The sequence below is a fragment of the Watersipora subatra genome, chromosome 10 (genome assembly GCF_963576615.1).
Source record: "Watersipora subatra chromosome 10, tzWatSuba1.1, whole genome shotgun sequence".
Classification (NCBI taxonomy): domain Eukaryota; kingdom Metazoa; phylum Bryozoa; class Gymnolaemata; order Cheilostomatida; family Watersiporidae; genus Watersipora; species Watersipora subatra.
In genome coordinates this window covers 24,133,165-24,152,697 of record NC_088717.1, presented here as the reverse complement: position 1 = coordinate 24,152,697, position 19,533 = coordinate 24,133,165, and the positions used below count along the sequence as shown (strand labels likewise).

At 37.9% G+C, this 19,533-nt stretch overlaps 1 protein-coding gene across 1 annotated transcript; it reads right to left on the bottom strand.

Moving 5' to 3' along the window:
* Window positions 1–13,310: 13,310 nt before the first annotated feature.
* Window positions 13,311–19,118, bottom strand: LOC137406901 (uncharacterized). The gene has a single exon (XM_068093503.1). The coding sequence runs from the start codon at window positions 19,116–19,118 to the stop codon at window positions 13,311–13,313; it is 5,808 nt and encodes a 1,935-aa protein (XP_067949604.1).
* Window positions 19,119–19,533: the final 415 nt, after the last annotated feature.

Sequence of the window (19,533 nt, the reverse complement as noted above, 5' to 3'; positions counted from 1 at the left end):
TACATATGAACCCATTTACAGTTGTTTTATTTTTTTAATTTATTTGACCTGCACAAAAAATCTTCCTCGTGATATGAAGTTTGAAAGTTTCAGTTGTTTGACAAAGTTTGAAAAACTTTACAGTTGTTTTTATTTTCTCTTAAATTATTTCAACTAAACAAAACACTTTTCTCATGATATGTAGTCTGAAAGTTAGAATGGCAAATGTTATATACGCTAAGTACAAATCAATTTTCTGGGCAAAAACGTTTTTATTACTCGGGCAACGTTGGGTAGCACAGCTAGTATATATACATAATTGCATAAATAGTCATAGAATTTACAAAATATGCTGGAAGAATTTTTGAGGAATTTACAGCCTTTTAGGCAAGTAAAAAGCAAAGTGATAGAATCAAACCCATAATAAACTCTTAAACTGTGCGGGCACACATCTTCTATATTATCTATAGAAAAGGAACTGATATAAGGTCAAGGCAAGTATAGATGAAATACTGTAAAACCATTACGGTATTTAATTTTTAAAATGCGTCATATGACAAAATCAAAAAAGTTCAAAAAAAGCCAAATAATTGATTCCAATTCCAAATAATTCCAATGACCTTGCAATAGACAGATTCTCAGAACAAAAGTATCTTTCAAATGATACAATTTTATAAAACTTACATCAGCTCCATGAGTATGCACTCAATTAGATATATGATAAAGCCTGCTATCTGTATTAATGAATACTACTTCGTCGTTGTATGTTAATATGAGCGGCTGTTAGTCTGCGTAAGACTACGATTCTCACCACATTTAGGCTGACTTTTTTAATCGTCCCACATATATGCTCTATGCCTTCCGCAAGATCACAAAGTATTTTTAGCATCAAAACTCTGTTTGGTTCGTGAGAACCAAACTCCTAAATACCTATTATTTAATAGCAAGGTACGACCACTTCAAAAAATACCTAGTTTGAAAGTTTGGATTTGCATACCACTGTATTACAATTCATCTGATAAGAAACTATAAAAAAGCCTTCGCATTAAAGACAATTACAGCAGCAAAAGCGTGCAAGGATTGTTGTCCTAACAAAGCAGTGTAGTAAGTTTTGTGAAAAGTCTACACGCGTGCTGCAGCTATCTGATTGAAAGTAGAACAAATTCCGGGCAACGTCCGGCTTACTGCTAGTTAACAATAATTTTAGATCCACCCAGATATTTCATGAAGATAATTGCTCACAAATCTCAATAGCATTTTTATTCGAAAATTATTAATTTTTTTACTTCACGTGACTGAAAAAAATTTTCATACCACACTCCAAAGCACAAGAGCAAGCTTGAATTATAAATTTAGACAGTTACTGATATCGCTATGTAGGTAACCTTTGACCTATGCTCAAGTACCAATCAAAAGAAAATCGGTAAATATCTTGCTTTGCATTTTCACCTATTTACTATACAATAACAAATTTTTGTGTGATTTTCATATAAATGATTTAGTGCACTAATAATATTATTATTTATTGTACTTAAGAAAAAAAGCTTTCTAGCAAGTAAAGCATTTTTCAACTTTCAAAAATGCCAAATGCTATTTTTGTATGAATACTTTTTGAAACAGTACAGTTTCATATTTGGCAGAAATCTTTACAAGTCTATGATTCACTGTTTTCAGCCGTTTGTCGACTGATTAAAGACTACTCGCAACATCATTGGAACTTGTTGCACTTCGATAACACTTTCCTTTAATATTTTTAAATTAAGCATACAATTTCTAACAATTATTTTGAAAAATATCATTGCTAGCTCTTTTAGCATTGTTTTGTCTAATATCTTTTGTATTAGCAAAGAAAGGTATTTCGATGTTATATGTCAAACCATTTACTTTATTGACTAGCTGTTGCCCCGTTTTGTTTTATGATTATTGTATGGCATGATTTAGAAAATGAAAATATTTTTTGTTTAAAATAAAATTATTGCCAATAAATTAATATATATACATATATAGTCAATTTTCAGTGAACTTTTATTGGCATTGAGAGTTTTCTCCCACACTGGCTTTGAGCTGTTCTGATGAGCAACTCAGAGTAAATAAATTAAATATATAGTAGTTTTGCCTAATTGCATTTATTAGCAACTTGCATTTAGACTCAAGAACTGACTATAAATTATAGTAAAATGCGATTTTAATCATTACTGTTGTAGTTTTAAGAATTCATATTGAAAATGGTGGATGTCCAACGCTTAATACGACACTTCAGAAGGTAAGAAACTTGATGACTCTAGGCTCCAAATACTATATAATCTAAAAGCATCCCAGATCTTCAGTGCATGAGGCATACTTTGGTTGCAGCACAACCAGAGTATGCCTCATGCAGATTTTGATATATCGTTTTTTTGCAGATTTCCTGGTTGAAGTAACTTCCAAATGTATTTTTTATTGGCAGTACTTCTTAGGGTGAAAAGCCCGCGGCCTTTCATGTTTTGCTGAAAGATAGATAGGCCCATGACTACACCACAAACCACATTTAGTATCTTTAACATTGAATATAACATACATGTATGTATGTATTAAAAAAATATAACAAATTTATCATAATATTATTGGCAGTAAAAAAATGTCATTTTTATTTAATTGTTTTGAAACATTTTGAAAAACTTTTTCCATTTACAAATGTGTTCAACTAGTGATAAACATTAAAGACTTTGTGTTTTTATATTCTCAAGTAGCTTAAGTTCGGCTGATCAAAGTTACACTAAAAGGCTCAATGAAGCTTTTCAAAACTTTATTTCTGTCAAATCACAAAACCTGTTGTAGTTTATTTCAAGTTGCACTTTTATAAATTTTTGTATGCAACAAGATTTGCACTTGAAACACCAGGTAAGTTTAAAGTAATAGTACATAAAACCTGGGACACACCATATTGCAGTATGTTGGAGTTGTCCTCTCTGCGATTGTATCACAAACAAATATACCGGAAAAAAATTGTGGCTGTCAAAAGTTCCTGATATTTCTGCGTGTATTGAGTGATTTATATTTCCCTTCATGATGGTTGCTGCCGGACTAGTATTACATCCTCTTCATGACTGTGATGTATAATAAAAATACTACTTCGAAGACTATTTGCTGATGTAAATAGGCTGCGGAAAGGAATGAAGTTTTGTTTTCTATTCAAACTTATTTGTTTTCTTAGAAGAAGGGAAGGTGAAGGCCAAAATAATCAGGGAAAATACTGGTAGACCTGAAAAATCATATACTCTTTTTTGGCTCAGATGCCTTTGTGCATTGTGGGCATGTGGCTGTGCCTCAAGGTCCTGCAGTAAGCCTGGCCTCTAAGGTGAGTGGGCAGGTGTGTCTCTCGCCACTCTTGTTGAAACGATTCTATCGAAACAGCTGGCAGTGAAAGCGTGTAAAAAAATATACTACTGATTTCTAAGATCAAGCATTTTGGTAGAGAGCTTGAAGCAGATATGGCCAGAGAGAGTCATGAATAAAATAAGTTAACCTGGATTCCAGCCATATTTATTATAGACTGGCGCGTTATGTCATTACCAACACATAAGAGCCCCGAAACTACACAGCATTGTTTAACCAAAAAATTCACCTAGGAGTTGCAGGATCATTCCTGTCCTCAAGATAGTGTACGTTCCGGCAGAATTAACCTTAAAGATAATCCGGGCTATGACAAAGAGACTTGAAAATGGTCATTTTGGCAGAAGAACAACCTATGAACCCAAAGAATAATATTGTATGCTGTGAAGCATGTTTGGTGAGGAGAAGACAATTTTTAAAGGCAGTTTAACTGCTTAAGAATATGTTGCAGATATTGTTTATATTCATGTTTTATATTGTTTATAAATTAAGAAACTATTTTAGATTATATTTTGCACTATTTTTTCTGATAAAAAGCTATGTAAACCTTGAGTTTTGAGAGATGGGCTAATTAAAGCTCTAAATACAAAGATGCAATCAGCGTTAAAAATTTCAACCATGAACTCAGTTTATTGTTGACCTATTTTTTGTTAACACAAGTTTAAAGATGAACCTGCACAAAATTGTAATAGGTTTCATTAAAAGGTATCAATATGTTTCTATTACTTGAGGTTGTTTTTGATGTTTGAGGTCATTTGACAGTCAGAAGGTTTTAAGATTAAAATTAACAAAACCTGATTGCGGTTAAAATGCTCATAAGAAAAATATGCACAAAAGGATGTCATCAGTTGTTATCGTTGTGATAGGCTATTGCGCTTAAGTGAAATTGTTATGCGTCTCTATTCTGTCGGTCTCTTTGCAATTATAGACGCCATAACTGCGCTTTCAGTTGACCTGAGCATTTTAATCACAATCATGTTTTATCAATTCTAATGCTGAGACATCCTGGCAGTCAGATCATCTCAAACATAAAAAACAATCACAAATGGTAGAAAAACACTGAAAACTTCTGATAAAATATACAAAAGTTTTGTGTATGATCAGCTTGAACTCAGCATCACTAAACATGATGTTATATTATAAGAGTTGTCTTTATAAGGGAACAAGAAGACAGTTCACTCAGAACAATAGAGGGTACTGCTGATCATTCCGGTAAAATGTTTGCTCTCCAACAAACAGTAGAGCAAATAACTGCTGAATGTAAAAAGGTATGATTTATCAACATTGAAAAATTCTATACTGCTATTTTATTTGTTCATAAACATTAAGTGATGAATGATTCTGGCTATTAGAGGGGGGGGGGTATTATACAAGGGAGAGAATATTTTTGACTAGAATTATGTCAAAAGAAACACGGAAACTGAGTTATAAACTACAAAATATTTTGCTATCAGAATAACTTATAGCATTTAGTAGGAAGGTTAAAAGTGTTTGTTTGTACATATTTACTATTGTTATGCATTTAAGTTACCAATACTAACAATTAACACCTAACTGTACATATTAACCATACCTTCTACCAATTGGCTGATGCTTGCTTTTTGTTATTAATTCAGATTCTTCAGCCACTCTTTTGGCATAAAAGTTACAGCACACTAAAGTTGCTTTATTTAATAGACCACAAACCAAGTTGTTAACGCTTTTAGTTGATGTTTATTTTATGACATCAGCTTCTGATTGACTTGGTTGCTTCACTTGATTTTGAGCTGTCGAAAATCTTTTGGGAAGGTTTTCAGCAGCTTTTGTGCTAAATTTGGATAAACATAAAATGCATTTCAGCAAATTAAAGTTGTTTTATTTAGGAATGTTAATCTTTTGCTATTTAAAAAACAAAGATAAACAAAGCAAACTATTTGTTAAAATAACAATTTCAGACAACTAATCATTTAAAGTCTTCAGTTGACTCAAGTTCTGAAGTGTCGTAAAAGTATTTTACAAAATATATCTTAGTATCCTGGTATTGGGTAAATATAAATGTATGAGATTCTGAAACTTTTACACAAGTTAAGTTTTTGGAATAAGATTAGGTTACACACATGATAAAAGGCAAAAAAACCATATGAAACTAGTCGCAACACCTTAATAAAACGCCATATAAAACTAGTCTCAACACTTGTCAGACATACAGTATAGAAGGTGTTTTAACACTTGACAGATGTCCAATATAGAACTTGCCTCAACACTTGACAGACATAGAGCATAGAACGTACCTTAACACTTGACAGACATACAATATAGAATGTGTCTTAAAACTTGACAGACGTACATCATAGAACGTACGTTAACACTTGACAGACATAGAACATAGAACAAGCCTCAACACTTGACAGACATACAATATAGAACAAGCCTCAACACTTGACAGACATCAGACAAAATTTAAACTATGGCTATCATGTAATTATCTCTACTACCATAATACAGCATGTTGTGAACATCATACAATTAAACTTTTATGAACGTGACGCACATGAATAACTCTATCATAGCTGCTTATTTCTCATGTATGTATTCAGAATCGTACCAAATATACAGATGATGAGTTTCCTGATGTTAGTAAAGAAAGTGCTGAAGTAAAAAGTTCTATTCATGAATGGCGAAGAATAAAGCACATAAACCCAAGATCTGCAGAAGGTCGAACAAAGTGGAGATTGTTTGATGACCCTGAACCTTCAGACGTAGCGCAAGGTGGTATCGGTGATTGTTGGTAAGTTCTGCCAAACTTAACAGCTAAAACTTGAACATATCAAATGTTTTCATACGAGTTTTTGTCAAGTAAATAATATATATTTTGATTAGAATGCCAAAACTACAAGTCTGCACTGGAAACAAAAACCTGCAAATAGAATTTTTATTCTATAAAATTTTTAATGTAATGAAACTTCTTGGATGTACATGTATATATTGGTGAAACAGCCAAATTTTTCTAGAGCATTTAGACAAAAAGCTTTATCTTCAACTGTTATGTTTAAGATGCTACTGGAAAATGCTTCAAAAGAGAGTCTACCAGAGAATGGTGAAAGTAGTGAAGATGATTTCTCTATAGAATATACTGTTACAATTGTTCTTTTCAATTGTTTCCACTTATGATCAGTAGTGATAGTTAGTAGCTTTGTTCTGCAGCTATGGTTATTAGTTCTGGTTAGTAGCTCCAGTTATTAGTTATGGTTATTAGTTCTTATTAGTAGCTCCAGCTATTAGTTATGGTCATTAGTTCTTGTCAGTAGCTCCAGTTATAAGTTTCAGTCATTAGTTTTATTTGTTAGCTCTGTTAAGTAGTTCAGACTTCCATTAAATACTGTTCAAATTCATTATTTATTTAGTAAAAATGGCTACAGACAGTATGCTGGTATACGATTTTTATGACTTTATGACAGAGAATAGCAAACTTTGAGTTCTTGCTATGACACACTAATTGTTATAATAACAAACAAGCTTCTGTCAGCAATCATGAAGCCAATCTATACACATAAATCTCAGAAGTTGTCTGTTTGTCTGCGTGTCCAGGTATAGCATTAAAGCTTCAGAAACAAAAATCCACTGAGATCCTGTCCTGGATTTGAACTTTGGATCTTTAGTTTTGCAGACAGGCATGCTATTCAATACACTGCACTGTCCAACTAGGTATACTAAGGAATAAGTCAGGCACATACTTATTACACCTGCCAATCTTTCATGGTTTCAAGTCTAACACCAGCTAACGTTATCAGAAAAAAATACATGTACTAGCACAAATGTGAATACAAATGCTCAAACTCACTTGGCCAACAAGACTATTATAATCATTATAGAGCTATTATAGTAGGCATTGCAGCAGATACAGTAAAAATATGCAAACATAAACACAGTACACAGAATATATATACTGCACACAGAAATATACACAGTACACAGAAATATACACAGGACACAGAAATATACACAGAACATACAAATATACACAGTACACATAAATATACACAGTACACATAAATATACACAGTACACATAAATAAACACAGTACACATAAATATACACAGTATACATAAATAAACAAACACCTTAATTTAATAGTTAAAATGATGAATATTTTATATGTTGACTAAACAAATTTTTTGTAGAAAGATATTTTTATTATTCATGCAACACTAGACATTCATCTAGTCTATGATATTACTGAAACTTTTAAATTTATCGTGTGTTAGGTAAATTGTTTGCTGTTAAAAGTTCAATTGCTATCTATCTTATAGTAGCCTTGAATATACCTCTTATTTCACGAGTCGGAAAAAATCGTTTATTTGCTATATTTGTCAGTAATTGATCACCCCAATAAAAAAATGATATCTTGCAAAAGTCAATGATCCAAAACCTTTTGTATATATAAGACTAATGTTTTTGTCCAGTGTTTTCTGTCTAAAGTTGTTACCATATCTTTTGATTTAAATTTAAAACCTTTTTTGTTAGAAAACTCATTCTCAGTTATTTCAAGAGATTTCTGTTATCAACCATTATATTTTGTGTGATACAAATTTTTTTGTTTGACAATCTTACGTTTTTTCAAAGCTCCCTTACCAGTTTGTTTTATATTCATACTAAGTAAATTCCTGGCATAGCACGAGTAATAAAAAGTTTTTACACAGTAAGTTTATTTTCAATACACATATACAACATTTACCATTAATTTTAACTTTTAAATGAAGGTGTTTTGTTTATTTCTGTGTACTGTGTTGTTATGTTTCTGCACAGAAGCAATTAAATAGAGTATTAAATTAGAGAAATGGTTTATTGCACACTCCGGAGACAACTGATTTGATAACAGAAAACCCAAGTATTTATATGTTTGGTCATAGAAAAGCTTTGTAAAAAGCTACAAGCATTATTAATAGCTATAATGAGACAGTACTATATAATATTAGCTTGTATAAAGCTTTAGCTAAAAAGCATAATGTTTGTTGGCAAAGTACCAGTAATACTTGGCACTTGCATGACACCTCCTCACTAAGCTAAAGGTTCTTTCTGGTTCTCTTAGACCTTCGGGGTTTGTCTCTGCTATACTCATCTCCATCAGGTAGACGAGGGTTGCGCGGTCTTCTTCTAGACGGAGGTTGCTCTGTTACAGTTGTAGGGGCTGGTAGTTGCAGTTTTGTCTCCTCTGTTATATCAGGTTTATCTCCAGGGTCTTGATCTTCTTCTGTTGAGTATCTTGGTCTGAGTTGTTCAACATGTCTTCTCCAAGTAGGTCCCTTTGGTACCACTTTGACATTGAGACTACGAGTTCCATATATCTTAGTAACAATGGCTGGAACCCATCTAGGTTGTCTGTTGCGTCTAGGTCCATGATACAAGGCATAGCATGGTGCTCCAAGATTGTAGCTGTGTATCTTGCTAACTGTCTTTTCTGCCGATCGGTTGACTTCTCTGGATTGATGAAACTGTGCTATGTGTGCGGGTGATGGCAATAGGGTGTCAATCTTGCATCTCATCTGTCTTCCATTCAGCAGCTGACTGGGAGAGTATCCTGTAGGAAGTGGTGTCCTTCTATAGTGTATTTGTCCATATTTCCTCTGTGTGCTGGTCAGTGTTTTTGAAACATTGGCTATTGGTCTCTCACTTCCATCAGGATAACGATGAAATAGTACAGCTCCCAGTCCAGTTTCTGAAGCATCACATGAGATTCTAATGTCAAGATCTGGGTTGAAGTGTGCTAAGACACTATCAGTTGATAGCATATCTTTCAGTTTGTTGAAGCTCTTTTCTTGTTCAGTGCCCCACTTCCAGGTCTCTCCTTTGCGTGTCAGTTTGTGCAATGGTCCTGTGAGTTGTGACAGATTGGGTATGAACTTGCTGTAGAATTGTGTAGCTCCTAAGAAAGATCTTAGCTGAGTTAAGTCTGTTGGGACTGGCATCTGTTGTACTGCATCTGCCTTCTTTCCTTTAGTGATTCCCTTTGAAGTGAGTTTGTGTTCCAGATACTCTACTGTAGGTTGAGCAAAACAGCACTTGTCTTTTCTACATCTGAGCCCTCTTTCTTCTAATCTTTGAAGAAGTCGACGTAAGTTTTGTAGATGGCTCTCTGCATTGGCTCCACTCACTAGTATATCATCTAGGTATACTGCTACTCTTGGGAGGTCTTGTGTCAGTTGCTCCATGATTTCTTGAAAATACCCTGGTGCTGAGCTTATGCCAAAGGGCAACCTCTTCTGTAGTAGTACTCCTCGGTGTGTTGATAGTGCTAGTCGTCGTTGACTTTCTGGTGCCAACAATATTTGATTGTAGGCATCTGCTAAATCAATCTTTGTGTAGCAATAGCCTCCACCTAGTTTTCTGATTAGATCTTCTGGTAGTGGGATAGGTTTCCTATGTGTTTCTAGCTGATTATTGATAGTCTTGGAGTAGTTTCCACATACTCTGATCTTCCCTGCAGCTTGACCTGTTGTAGATTTGCGTACATGTACAACTGGTGTTCCATACTGGTTGAATTGAGTTGGTTCCCATATGCCTTTAGCTACACCTGCTTCATATGCTTGGTTGAGCTCTTCTGTCAAGGCAATAAGAACTGGTCTGGGTCGGCAGAAGACTGGCTTTGTTGAAGGTTTGAAGTTTATCTCTAGTTCAAAGTTCTTGAGACATCCTAGCTCGTCTTTGAATATTTCTGGAAATTCTTTGCACATCTCCTTACACTTGATTTGTAACCTCCCATCTGGCTGGTTCTCTGTGATTGTTGATACAAGGTTCTGTTGTAGCTTGTCATCAATAGAGATGCCTAGTTGCTGTATAGCAGTTCTTCCTAGTAGGTTGAGATCTTGTACAGCACTAATCACAAATGGTAGTCTGACTTCTTTCTGTGCATCCAATTGGGCAGTTAGCTCACATCTGCCAAGCGTCTCTATGAGATGTCCTGAGGCTGATTTGTAGTTAACTGTAGTAGGTTTTAGGTTTGGCTTTCCTAGCTTCTCCCATATTGATTTACAGATGAAGTTGTCACATGCTCCAGTGTCCAGTTCAAGTGTGAAGTTGTCTCCCTCCAGTTTGATGTTTTCAGCAAGTTTCACCATCTTGGTTGATGTGCATTCTATCATCTTTACTGGTTTTTCTGCTGCAAATGATTTCTTTTTCTTGCATGCTCTTTCTATGTGACCTTGTTTAGAACAAAAGTTGCAGGTGGCTGCTTTGAATCTGCAGTCATCCGCTGTATGGTTAGTTCGGTCACATCTGTAGCATAGCTTTCCTTCCTTCTGCTTGTCAGGTGTAGAGTTGTTTTTCTGGATTGGTTTGTATCTTGATTTCTGTTGAGCAACCTTGTTGACTTTAGACGAGTTTCCATAAACTGTCTCTTTGGCAACTTTAGCTGCTTCTTCTGTTTCCTGTGCTACCTGTATAGCTTTGTTGAAGTTGAGTTCATTGTCCTTGACCTTGAAGAGAGATTTGAGAACTGCTTCATTGTTTACAGAGCAGATAAATCTTGTTCTGAGAGCCTCATCTAATGGATTTGTAATGTCTATGAAGGCACATGTAGTTGCATCTTGACGAATTCTGGCAGCTAACTCTTGAATAGTTTCTCCAGGTTTCCTCTGCATGTCACTCCAATACTTGTAACGCTCTCTAACAATGAAGCGCTTAGGGTCATACTGGTCTTTGAGAAATTCCAGTATTTCATCCATGTTGAGGTCGTTGATCTGCTTGGGTGTTGAAAGCTGAGCTGCCATATTACTAAGCTGCTTGTAGAGTGTAGGCTGTTGGTTGGTGAGAAAAGTGCCAGCAATCTTGTCTTGATGAATAGAATTTGCTGCAATGAAGGTGTTGAATCTGTCTATGTAATCTGTTAGTAGCTCTGCTGTTGGGTCAAAACCTGGGAAGGCTGGAACAGCGGTTGCAGCTGTTTCTTGTTTCCGTTGTAGGTTTTGTAGTAGTAGCTCCATCAGTTTCTTATTCTCCTCCATTCTTTCATCTTGCTGACGTCTGTATTCCTCTTGTTGCTGCTTGAACTCCTCATGCTGCTGTTGTCTATGCTCTTCTTGCTCACGTCTGTATTCCTCTTGCTGCTGTCTCTGGTCCTCCTGCTGCTTCTGCATTAGCTTGATCAGGTCTGCTACTTCTGCCATTGTAGTGGTGCAATTTTGAACAGTTACTCTTGTAATAAACTAGAACTCTTTGTATCGATTTTATCAATGATAAAATCTGAACAAACTCTTTGTAACTGTTCAAAAGAGAAATCCTTGTCGCCAATTAGCTTCTGTTATGTTTCTGCACAGAAGCAATTAAATAGAGTATTAAATTAGAGAAATGGTTTATTGCACACTCCAGAGACAACTGATTTGATAACAGAAAACCCAAGTATTTATATGTTTGGTCATAGAAGAGCTTTGTAAAAAGCTACAAGCATTATTAATAGCTATAATGAGACAGTACTATATAATATTAGCTTGTATAAAGCTTTAGCTAAAAAGCATAATGTTTGTTGGCAAAGTACCAGTAATACTTGGCACTTGCATGACATGTGTTTATTTCTGGTTACTGTATTTTGTAATTCATACTGTATCAGCTGTTATAGCCTTACGCTTAATGCTAGCTAAGCTTGACATACTTCTTACACCTACCGATCATTCATGATTTCACGCTGAATTATAGCTAATCAAGAAGCCATGAATTACTGGCTAGTGTAATAAGTATGTGAGCAATAATCTCATAGCATAGAAAAGTCAAGTTATTGTGCTGGTTAGCGCGCCTGTCTGCAGCCCTAGATGGTCAAGTTCAAATCCAGCGTGGTGAGAATTATTCGTTGTTAGACTTTAATTGCTGTAACCGGATAAGCAACCGGACAGACAGACAGACATTTATATAGACTAGCAATATGTCCGGAGGTACGCAAGTACGTGTATTAAAATCAGCTTATAAGCAGTGATAACAATGCCACACGTATAAACTCAGCTTATAAACAAGGCCACAGGCATTAGCCTGGCGCATCACCAATGGCTAATATAAGTGAGCTTTTAGTAATACGCGGAATGATGTTGCGCGGTAATGGAAAGCGGTAATGAATTTTCACCCACATAGCGACATATATTGCGGAGATTCTACATTCCAAGATTTTAACAGCTATAGCCAGACATACTGGAGGACAAACTTTGAGATTTATATATATACATGTAGCTGTACCAGGTTATGTCTAAGGGTATGCGTCTACGGGTGCAATAGGACTAGACACAATTCTTTGAGATTGAATAGGTTATTTTATTTTGCGTGCCAGTTCTTGGTATGCACCGTGAAAGCTAAAATAAAAGTCGTAATGTTAAGCGCAAAATACGTAAAATCGGCAAGAATGCGATAGGAAATACGTTTATAAAAAAATATTAGTAATTACCTTTTGCCCTTTAATGTTCTGGTACGGCTAGGTTTGTGTTAGTTTATAATCATATATGAGTTGTCTCGCCGTAGTGGTTTCTAACTAATAAAGAAAACAGATTTTAAGAAATATTAATACGCAAATAATTCAAGTTGGTTAAAAAGAAAAACGACAAAATCAGAAATTGGATAAATATTAAATGGTAAATACCTTGTACTTAAGAATAGAGTGGTATAGTTGTCCAATACACGGTATATTAACTCAACCAAACTACAGAGACCGGTGTGACCAACTGATCTGCACTAGATGAAAAGCGTAGGTAATCCTAAGCCGTTCTGCATGACTAACTGAGAAAACGGCACTAAAACTATCGGCCGATACCGCCCCGTGACCGGACGCATTGCAACGGCGAAAACGCACCCCAGCCAAATAGTTGCACTGCACCACTCACACGCATTGACTCAGCATTGTTAGTTTCGTTAAGGCACAATTAACTAAGTTAAATATAAGGGTTAGTCCAATATAAAAGGCTGTCTTTTACACTCCCCCCGGAAATCTTTCCCGGAAGGACCGATTTCAAACTCGAGTCAGAATGATCAGCTTGTTCAGCGGTCTTTCTATCTCTGTAGCTTGTTTGATGGCTCTACCTTGTCGGTCTAATTGAGTGTTGCCTAGTGTTAACTTCGCTCTTCTAGCTCTTCCATCATGGCTTTCGATCATCTTTGTTACTTTAGCCAGCTTCCACTGGTTTCGTAGTGGATTAGCATCCATCACAAAAACTATGTCGCCGACTTTTAGCGACTCTTTTTCATCGGTCCACTTCTGTCTATGCTGCAAGGTTTGCAGATATCCCAGTCTCCATTTCTTCCAGAAGACATTGGCCAAATGTTGTATTCTTCGCCACTGTTTTCTGGAGTAGGCGTCTGCGTCTTTGAAGTCCCCTGGTGGTGGTAGGCAAACATCTGATTTGAAGTGCAGCAGGTGGTTTGGTGTGAGAGGATGGCTGTTGGGGTCATTTAGATCTTCCACTGTGAGCGGTCTGCTGTTTATAATGTTGGTAGCTTCGTAGAAGAGTGTTCGGAGAGAAGAACTAGTGAGCTGTGCGTGTCTTTCTTGGATTAGTCCTTCCAGAGCCTGTCTCGCTGTTCTAATTTGTCTTTCCCAAACGCCTCCCATGTGGCTCGACGATGGGGTGTTAAAAAGAAATTCACATTCAAACTTTTCAGCAAGTTTTTTGTGCAGTTCTTCATTTATTTCAGCCAGGTTTTTTTTCAGTTCTGTCTGTGCACCTCTGAAATTAGTGCCTTGGTCTGAATAGAGTGACTTCACATTGCCTCGCATGGCTATTAGGCATCTGAGTGAGTTCAGAAACGCATCCGTGGTCAAATCGTCTAGCATTTCTATGTGGACTGCTCGAGATGTTAGGCATGTGAACATCAGTCCGTAGCGTTTAACTTCACGGCGTCCATCTTTGGCGTGAAACGGCCCAAAACAATCCATTCCGGAGTAGTGGAATGGTGTGGCTGGTTCCAATCGTACGGCTGGTAGGTCCGCCATTTTTTGAGTCTCCGTATTTCCTCTTAGTTTTTTGCATATTACGCAATTGTGTATTACCGTAGACACTGCGGTAGATAGTCCTGTGATCCAATATCCGTTCTGTCGTATTGTAGCAGTTGTCAGTCCTCTTCCAGAGTGACCAGTCAGTCGATGATAGTACTGTACGATCAAATTTGTGATGTGGCATGTCTTTGGCAGAATTGCTGGGTGCTTCAAGTCGATGGTGAGAGTGGTTGAATATTTTAGCCTCCCTCCTATGCGTACGATACCATCGTCATCTGTGTACGGGTCTAACTGTTTGAGATGTCTGTTCTCTAGTCGACTTTGGGCTGTTTTGATGATTAGCCTGATAGCCTTTTTTCTCAGTTGTAGGGGTGTTAGTTTTTGTTTTTTCTTATGTATGGCAACCCTGATGAACACCGCAAAGGTGTTGATTAGCGTTTCCCATTTAGAGTACCGCTCCATCATCCCTAAAAGTCCAGGTATTTCTTTTACAGAAGTAGAGAGACAACGTGCTTCAGGGAGCTTATCCGTTGTTTTTTCCAGTTTCGTTGTGGGTATTTTGATATCTGACTGCTGAAGGAAACTTGGTGGATTAATCCAATGTTGAATTATGTCTTTCACTTCAGAACCCCTGGATGCGTGGTCAGCAGGGTTATTTCCAGATGCTATGTGGTGCCATTGTGTAGGTGTTGACACGTCTCGAATTTGCTGGATACGATTTGCTACGTAGACTTTGAATTTCTTAGCATCATTTGAAATGTAGTTTAGTACAATCATAGAATCACACCAGTAGTGTGTAGCAGTGTTGGCCGGCAGCAAGTCTTTCAGCTCCCTCTCAAGTACGCTCACTAGTTGCGTGGCAACAACAGCAGCTTGAAGTTCCATGCGCGGAATCGTGATCATCTTGAGGGGTGCCACTCTTGCTTTTCCAAGCAGGTAACTACACTTCACTTCTCCTTCTTTGGTTATTTGTCTGAGGTAGGCACATGCACCATAGCCAGTGGTGCTTGCATCCGAAAAGCAGTGTATTTCACTTTTAGCAGCATCTTCCTCTATCATGTTAGATCTTACTATACGTAGTTCTGAAAGATCTCGTAGTCCTCTTGTCCACTTGTGCCACATTGGTGTCAGGTCAGATGGTAGTTTACTTTCCCAATCTGCTTTGCGTCTACACAGCTCCTGTAGTATTTGTTTTCCCGTAATTATGAAAGGTGCTAGGAACCCTAGCGGATCATATATTGAAGCTATCAGGGATAGTATTTCTCGTCTAGTTTGCATCTCCTTAGAGACCGGCATGGTAAAACGAAAGGTGTCCGTTTCTACACACCAGAGTACTCCTAATGCTCTCTCTGGTTGTGTTGGAGTAGTCGTGGTTATAGTGGCTTCCTGCAGGTTCTGGGATCTTTCTGAAGGGGGAACAGTTTCCAGCACCTCTGATGAGTTTGTTACAAATTTGTGTAGTCTGATGTTGCCTTTCTTGCAGAGATCTCTAGCTGACTCTATAAGCTCCTTTGCTTCTTGCTCACTACTGACTGATATCAATCCGTCATCTACATATAGAGATTGTTGAATAAAGTCTGCAGCTTTCGGATGTGTGCTCTGGTGTTTCTGTGCCAGATATCTCAATCCGAAGGTGGCGCAACCAGGTGAAGATGTAGCGCCGAAAAGGTGCACAACCATTCTGTATACCTTGACTGTCTCCATTTTGTCATCCCACCACAGGAATCTGAAGTAGTCTCTGTCATGCTCCGCCACCCGAAACTGATGAAACATTTTCTCGATGTCACACATGATGGCAATTTTCTTTGCTCTGAATCTCAGAAGCACTCCTAATAATCCGTTCAGGAGATCGGGACCTTGCAGTAAGTGGTCGTTGATGGACTGTTGTCTGAACTTCGCACTGCCATCAAATACTACTCTGATCTTGTCAGGTTTCTTTGAGTGAAAAACTGCGAAGTGTGGTAAAAACCAACACTCTCCTTTCTTTCCAGGTGTAGTGACCTCTTCTGCATGACCCTGATCCAGTAAGTTGTTCATAAACTCTGTGTACTGCTGTCTGAACATAGGTTCGCTTTGGAGTTTTTTTCCTAGTAGATGGAGTCGTTTCTCGGCCATCTTTTGGTTGTCTGGTAGATCAGTAGGTCTCTCACGAAACGGCAGTGCCATGGTGACAAAGTCCTCAGAATCCTGGTGGATGTTCTTGCTCAGTTGTTGCAGAAATGATCTATCTTCCATAGAGATTGCTTTGCTATGGTCTTTAATGTCTGTGAAATCTGTCTGCATGATTTTTGTAATCTCGTTTGAAAAACTCTTTTCCTTTATCGTTGTTTTGCATTCAAAAGCTAGCTGATTTCCAGCCTCTGACTCTTTCATGATTACTCTGTGACTGATTCCTAATCTATCTGCACTTTCTCTCTGGTCTACTGTGCCTACGATGCTCCATCCCAATTCAGTCTTGACAGCGTAAGGAACATTACCCTCTGCTCTGATGGTCTCTATTGGGGCTAAGGCACTCATGCAATCATATCCTATCAGCAGACCAGCATCACACTCAAAGAGTTCTTCTAGCTCATTCTCCACCTGTTGGAGATGAGGCCAGGAAGTAGTTTTGCTTCTTGTAGGAACATGATCCTTGTCAAATGGAATAAACTGTCTTGTGTATGTCGGTGGAAGGTTCAGTTTCTTAGACTGCCTGTATCCTCTTACTTGAAGGTTACTGATCTTCATACTTTCTGCTGTTTCTTTCTTGGAAGTGAGGGTAGTGATTGTCAGGTTTGTTTTAGTTGCTGGGCATTTGAGCTTGTCAAACAGGTTGTCTAACATGAAGGTAGAGCTGCTCTGGGTATCGAGCATGGCATAGGTAAGTAGTTCCTGATGAGGTTTATTCTTGTGTGACACCCAAACAGGTACAATCATTGCTGATGTAAATCCGTCTGTTGTGCTCTGTACTTTGCCGCAGGTTTGAACAGTTTCAATATTTTCTTTCTTATTTTCTTCAGGTTTCTCCTCGGTATGTAGGCAGTCAGGGTGGCGTCTGGAGCATTTGGTACACTGCGCTCTATTCTGACACATTTTGTACGAGTGACCAGGCTGCAGGCAACCAAAGCATAGCCGCTTCTCTCTGATCAGTTTTATCACCTCTGCGTGAGGCTTCCTGCGTAGATGGCCACAGTCAACACTCATATGATTGGTCATTTCACAGTTGTAGCAAAATTTATGGGAAGGCCGACTTGAAGTTTTCTTCTCGGTAAGTGTCTTCTCTGTTGATTTGACAGTTAGTGTAGCTGTCTTTTTGGGTTTGTTGTTTATAGCTGGCTTCACCATTGCAGTAGCACCACGACCTTCTGTTGTCACCTCTGTCCCATTAACTTCTACTTCATCTTGTAGAAATTCTGTCAGGTCTTTCAGCTTTGGATATACTTTGTGTTTGCGTTTGTATGACGTGACTTTTCTCTTCCATTGATTGACTAGCCAGTCTGGTAGCTTATCGACTACTTTTCGTATCTCACTCCAATCATTTAGTGAGCACAAAGCTGGAACGTCATCCATGGTAATTAGGCACTGATGCAGAAATTCTGAATAGTCGGTGAGTGCATTGTGGTCTTTACCACCAATCTTTGGCCAGCTGTCCAATTCTTTCTTGTAGGCATCGCATATCTTGAAGCCATCGCCAAACTTCTCTCTCAAAGCCTGCCGAGCTTGTTTGGTAGCATTAGGTGACTTTAATCTGAAGTAGCGCTGTATCGTTTTTTTAGCTGGACCTGCTACGCTTCTCTGCAGATGTCTCATCTTTTCCTCTTCAGATATTCCACTTTTGTCGACTACTGCTGAAAATGCCATCTCCCAGTCAGCATACTCCAGAGGATCTCCATTGAACACGTACAGGCTGGGTACTGGTACTCTTTGCAGCTCCATGCTCTGCGCAAAACTTGTAGCAATCGCCTGTGCGAACTCCTTTGCTAGTGCTATACCTCCATGCGTGTCTTGACTAGAGCAGCTTAGAAGGTCTGTTTCTTTACTGCTAGTTTCCCTTTTCATTGCCTCAACCAAAGCTCGTGTTTTGGAAACAGCTGACTTAACAGATTGATTGTGAACGGATGATGTGGTGTGTATACTGGATTTTTGTTCTACCACACTGTCCTCTTCTTCAGAGTTTGCCCCTTCGTCATTACATTCTTCTGCGGCGAAGAGTAGCTGATTTGCTTTTCGAGTGAGGCTTCTGACATTCTGACTAATCTTGTCCATGTCCTGTTGAGTACTGCCATACAGCTTTCCATTTGACCATCTGCGTAAATCTTCGTATACTTGGATTATTTCCTGATCCACTTTCGCTAGGGTGCTGATCCAGGTCTCCAGCTTTATGGTTCGGGTGGGGCTGCTAGCAATGTCTTTCTGACAGTCAGCGAATGTACTAAAAGCCTTCGATTTCAGTTGTGAGAATTTGTTTTGTAAAGATTGAATTATAGTGTCGCGAAACGTACCTACAGTAGCATGCAGCTCAGCCATAGTTTGACATAACTCTGAGATTTCTTCACTCAGCTCATTTTCCTCATCATGTGATACACCTTTAAGTGTCTTAAAAATTTCATCTATCAGCAGCATAGTGTAATTGTATGGTTTAGTGTGCTCCAAAAACTCTTTCAGTTCCTCAGGCTCTAGCGACACATCAGTACCAGTACTATCACCAGTGTTAGCTGCTTGTTGTATTTTAGTGCTTATGTTGAGTACAGCATTGTTTGCATCCGATAGCTCAGCTTTGATAAAGGGTCTCAATGCATCTTCATTCATATGACGTAAGCTACGCCTGTAGGCCTGTACACTCATGCTTGGTTGAGTAATACAGCGGAGTTATAGTACATGTATGTGGAAATTTCACTAGATTTATCAGGCTGCCTTATTGTTTACTCAAGTTTGGCTAACAATACAATGACATGCGCGGAATGAGGGCACAGGAAAACAACACAGGCTGTCGGAACCCCAACGCAATCACAACACGCCCTCCAGCAGGAACCAGTAAGGGCCGACGATATCAGGGCTTTAACTACTGTGAATCCCCCGAAACTGAATAAATCGGTAAAGCAGTAACTTTTCAAAGCAGAGTTGGTCAACCCAGTCTCTGTTTACAAATAATCTGATTGTAGAGTAAACTAAGGAATAGAATGAGAAAGGATTAAAGGAAAATTAAACAAAATGCTGCATAAAGTAACTAGATAAGGTTCAGGTTTAAGTGTAGATAGAT

Coding starts and splice junctions, on each gene's coding strand:
- LOC137406901 (XM_068093503.1), bottom strand. CDS start 19,118: ATGAGTGTACAGGCCTACAGGCGTAGCTTACGTCATATGAATGAAGAT.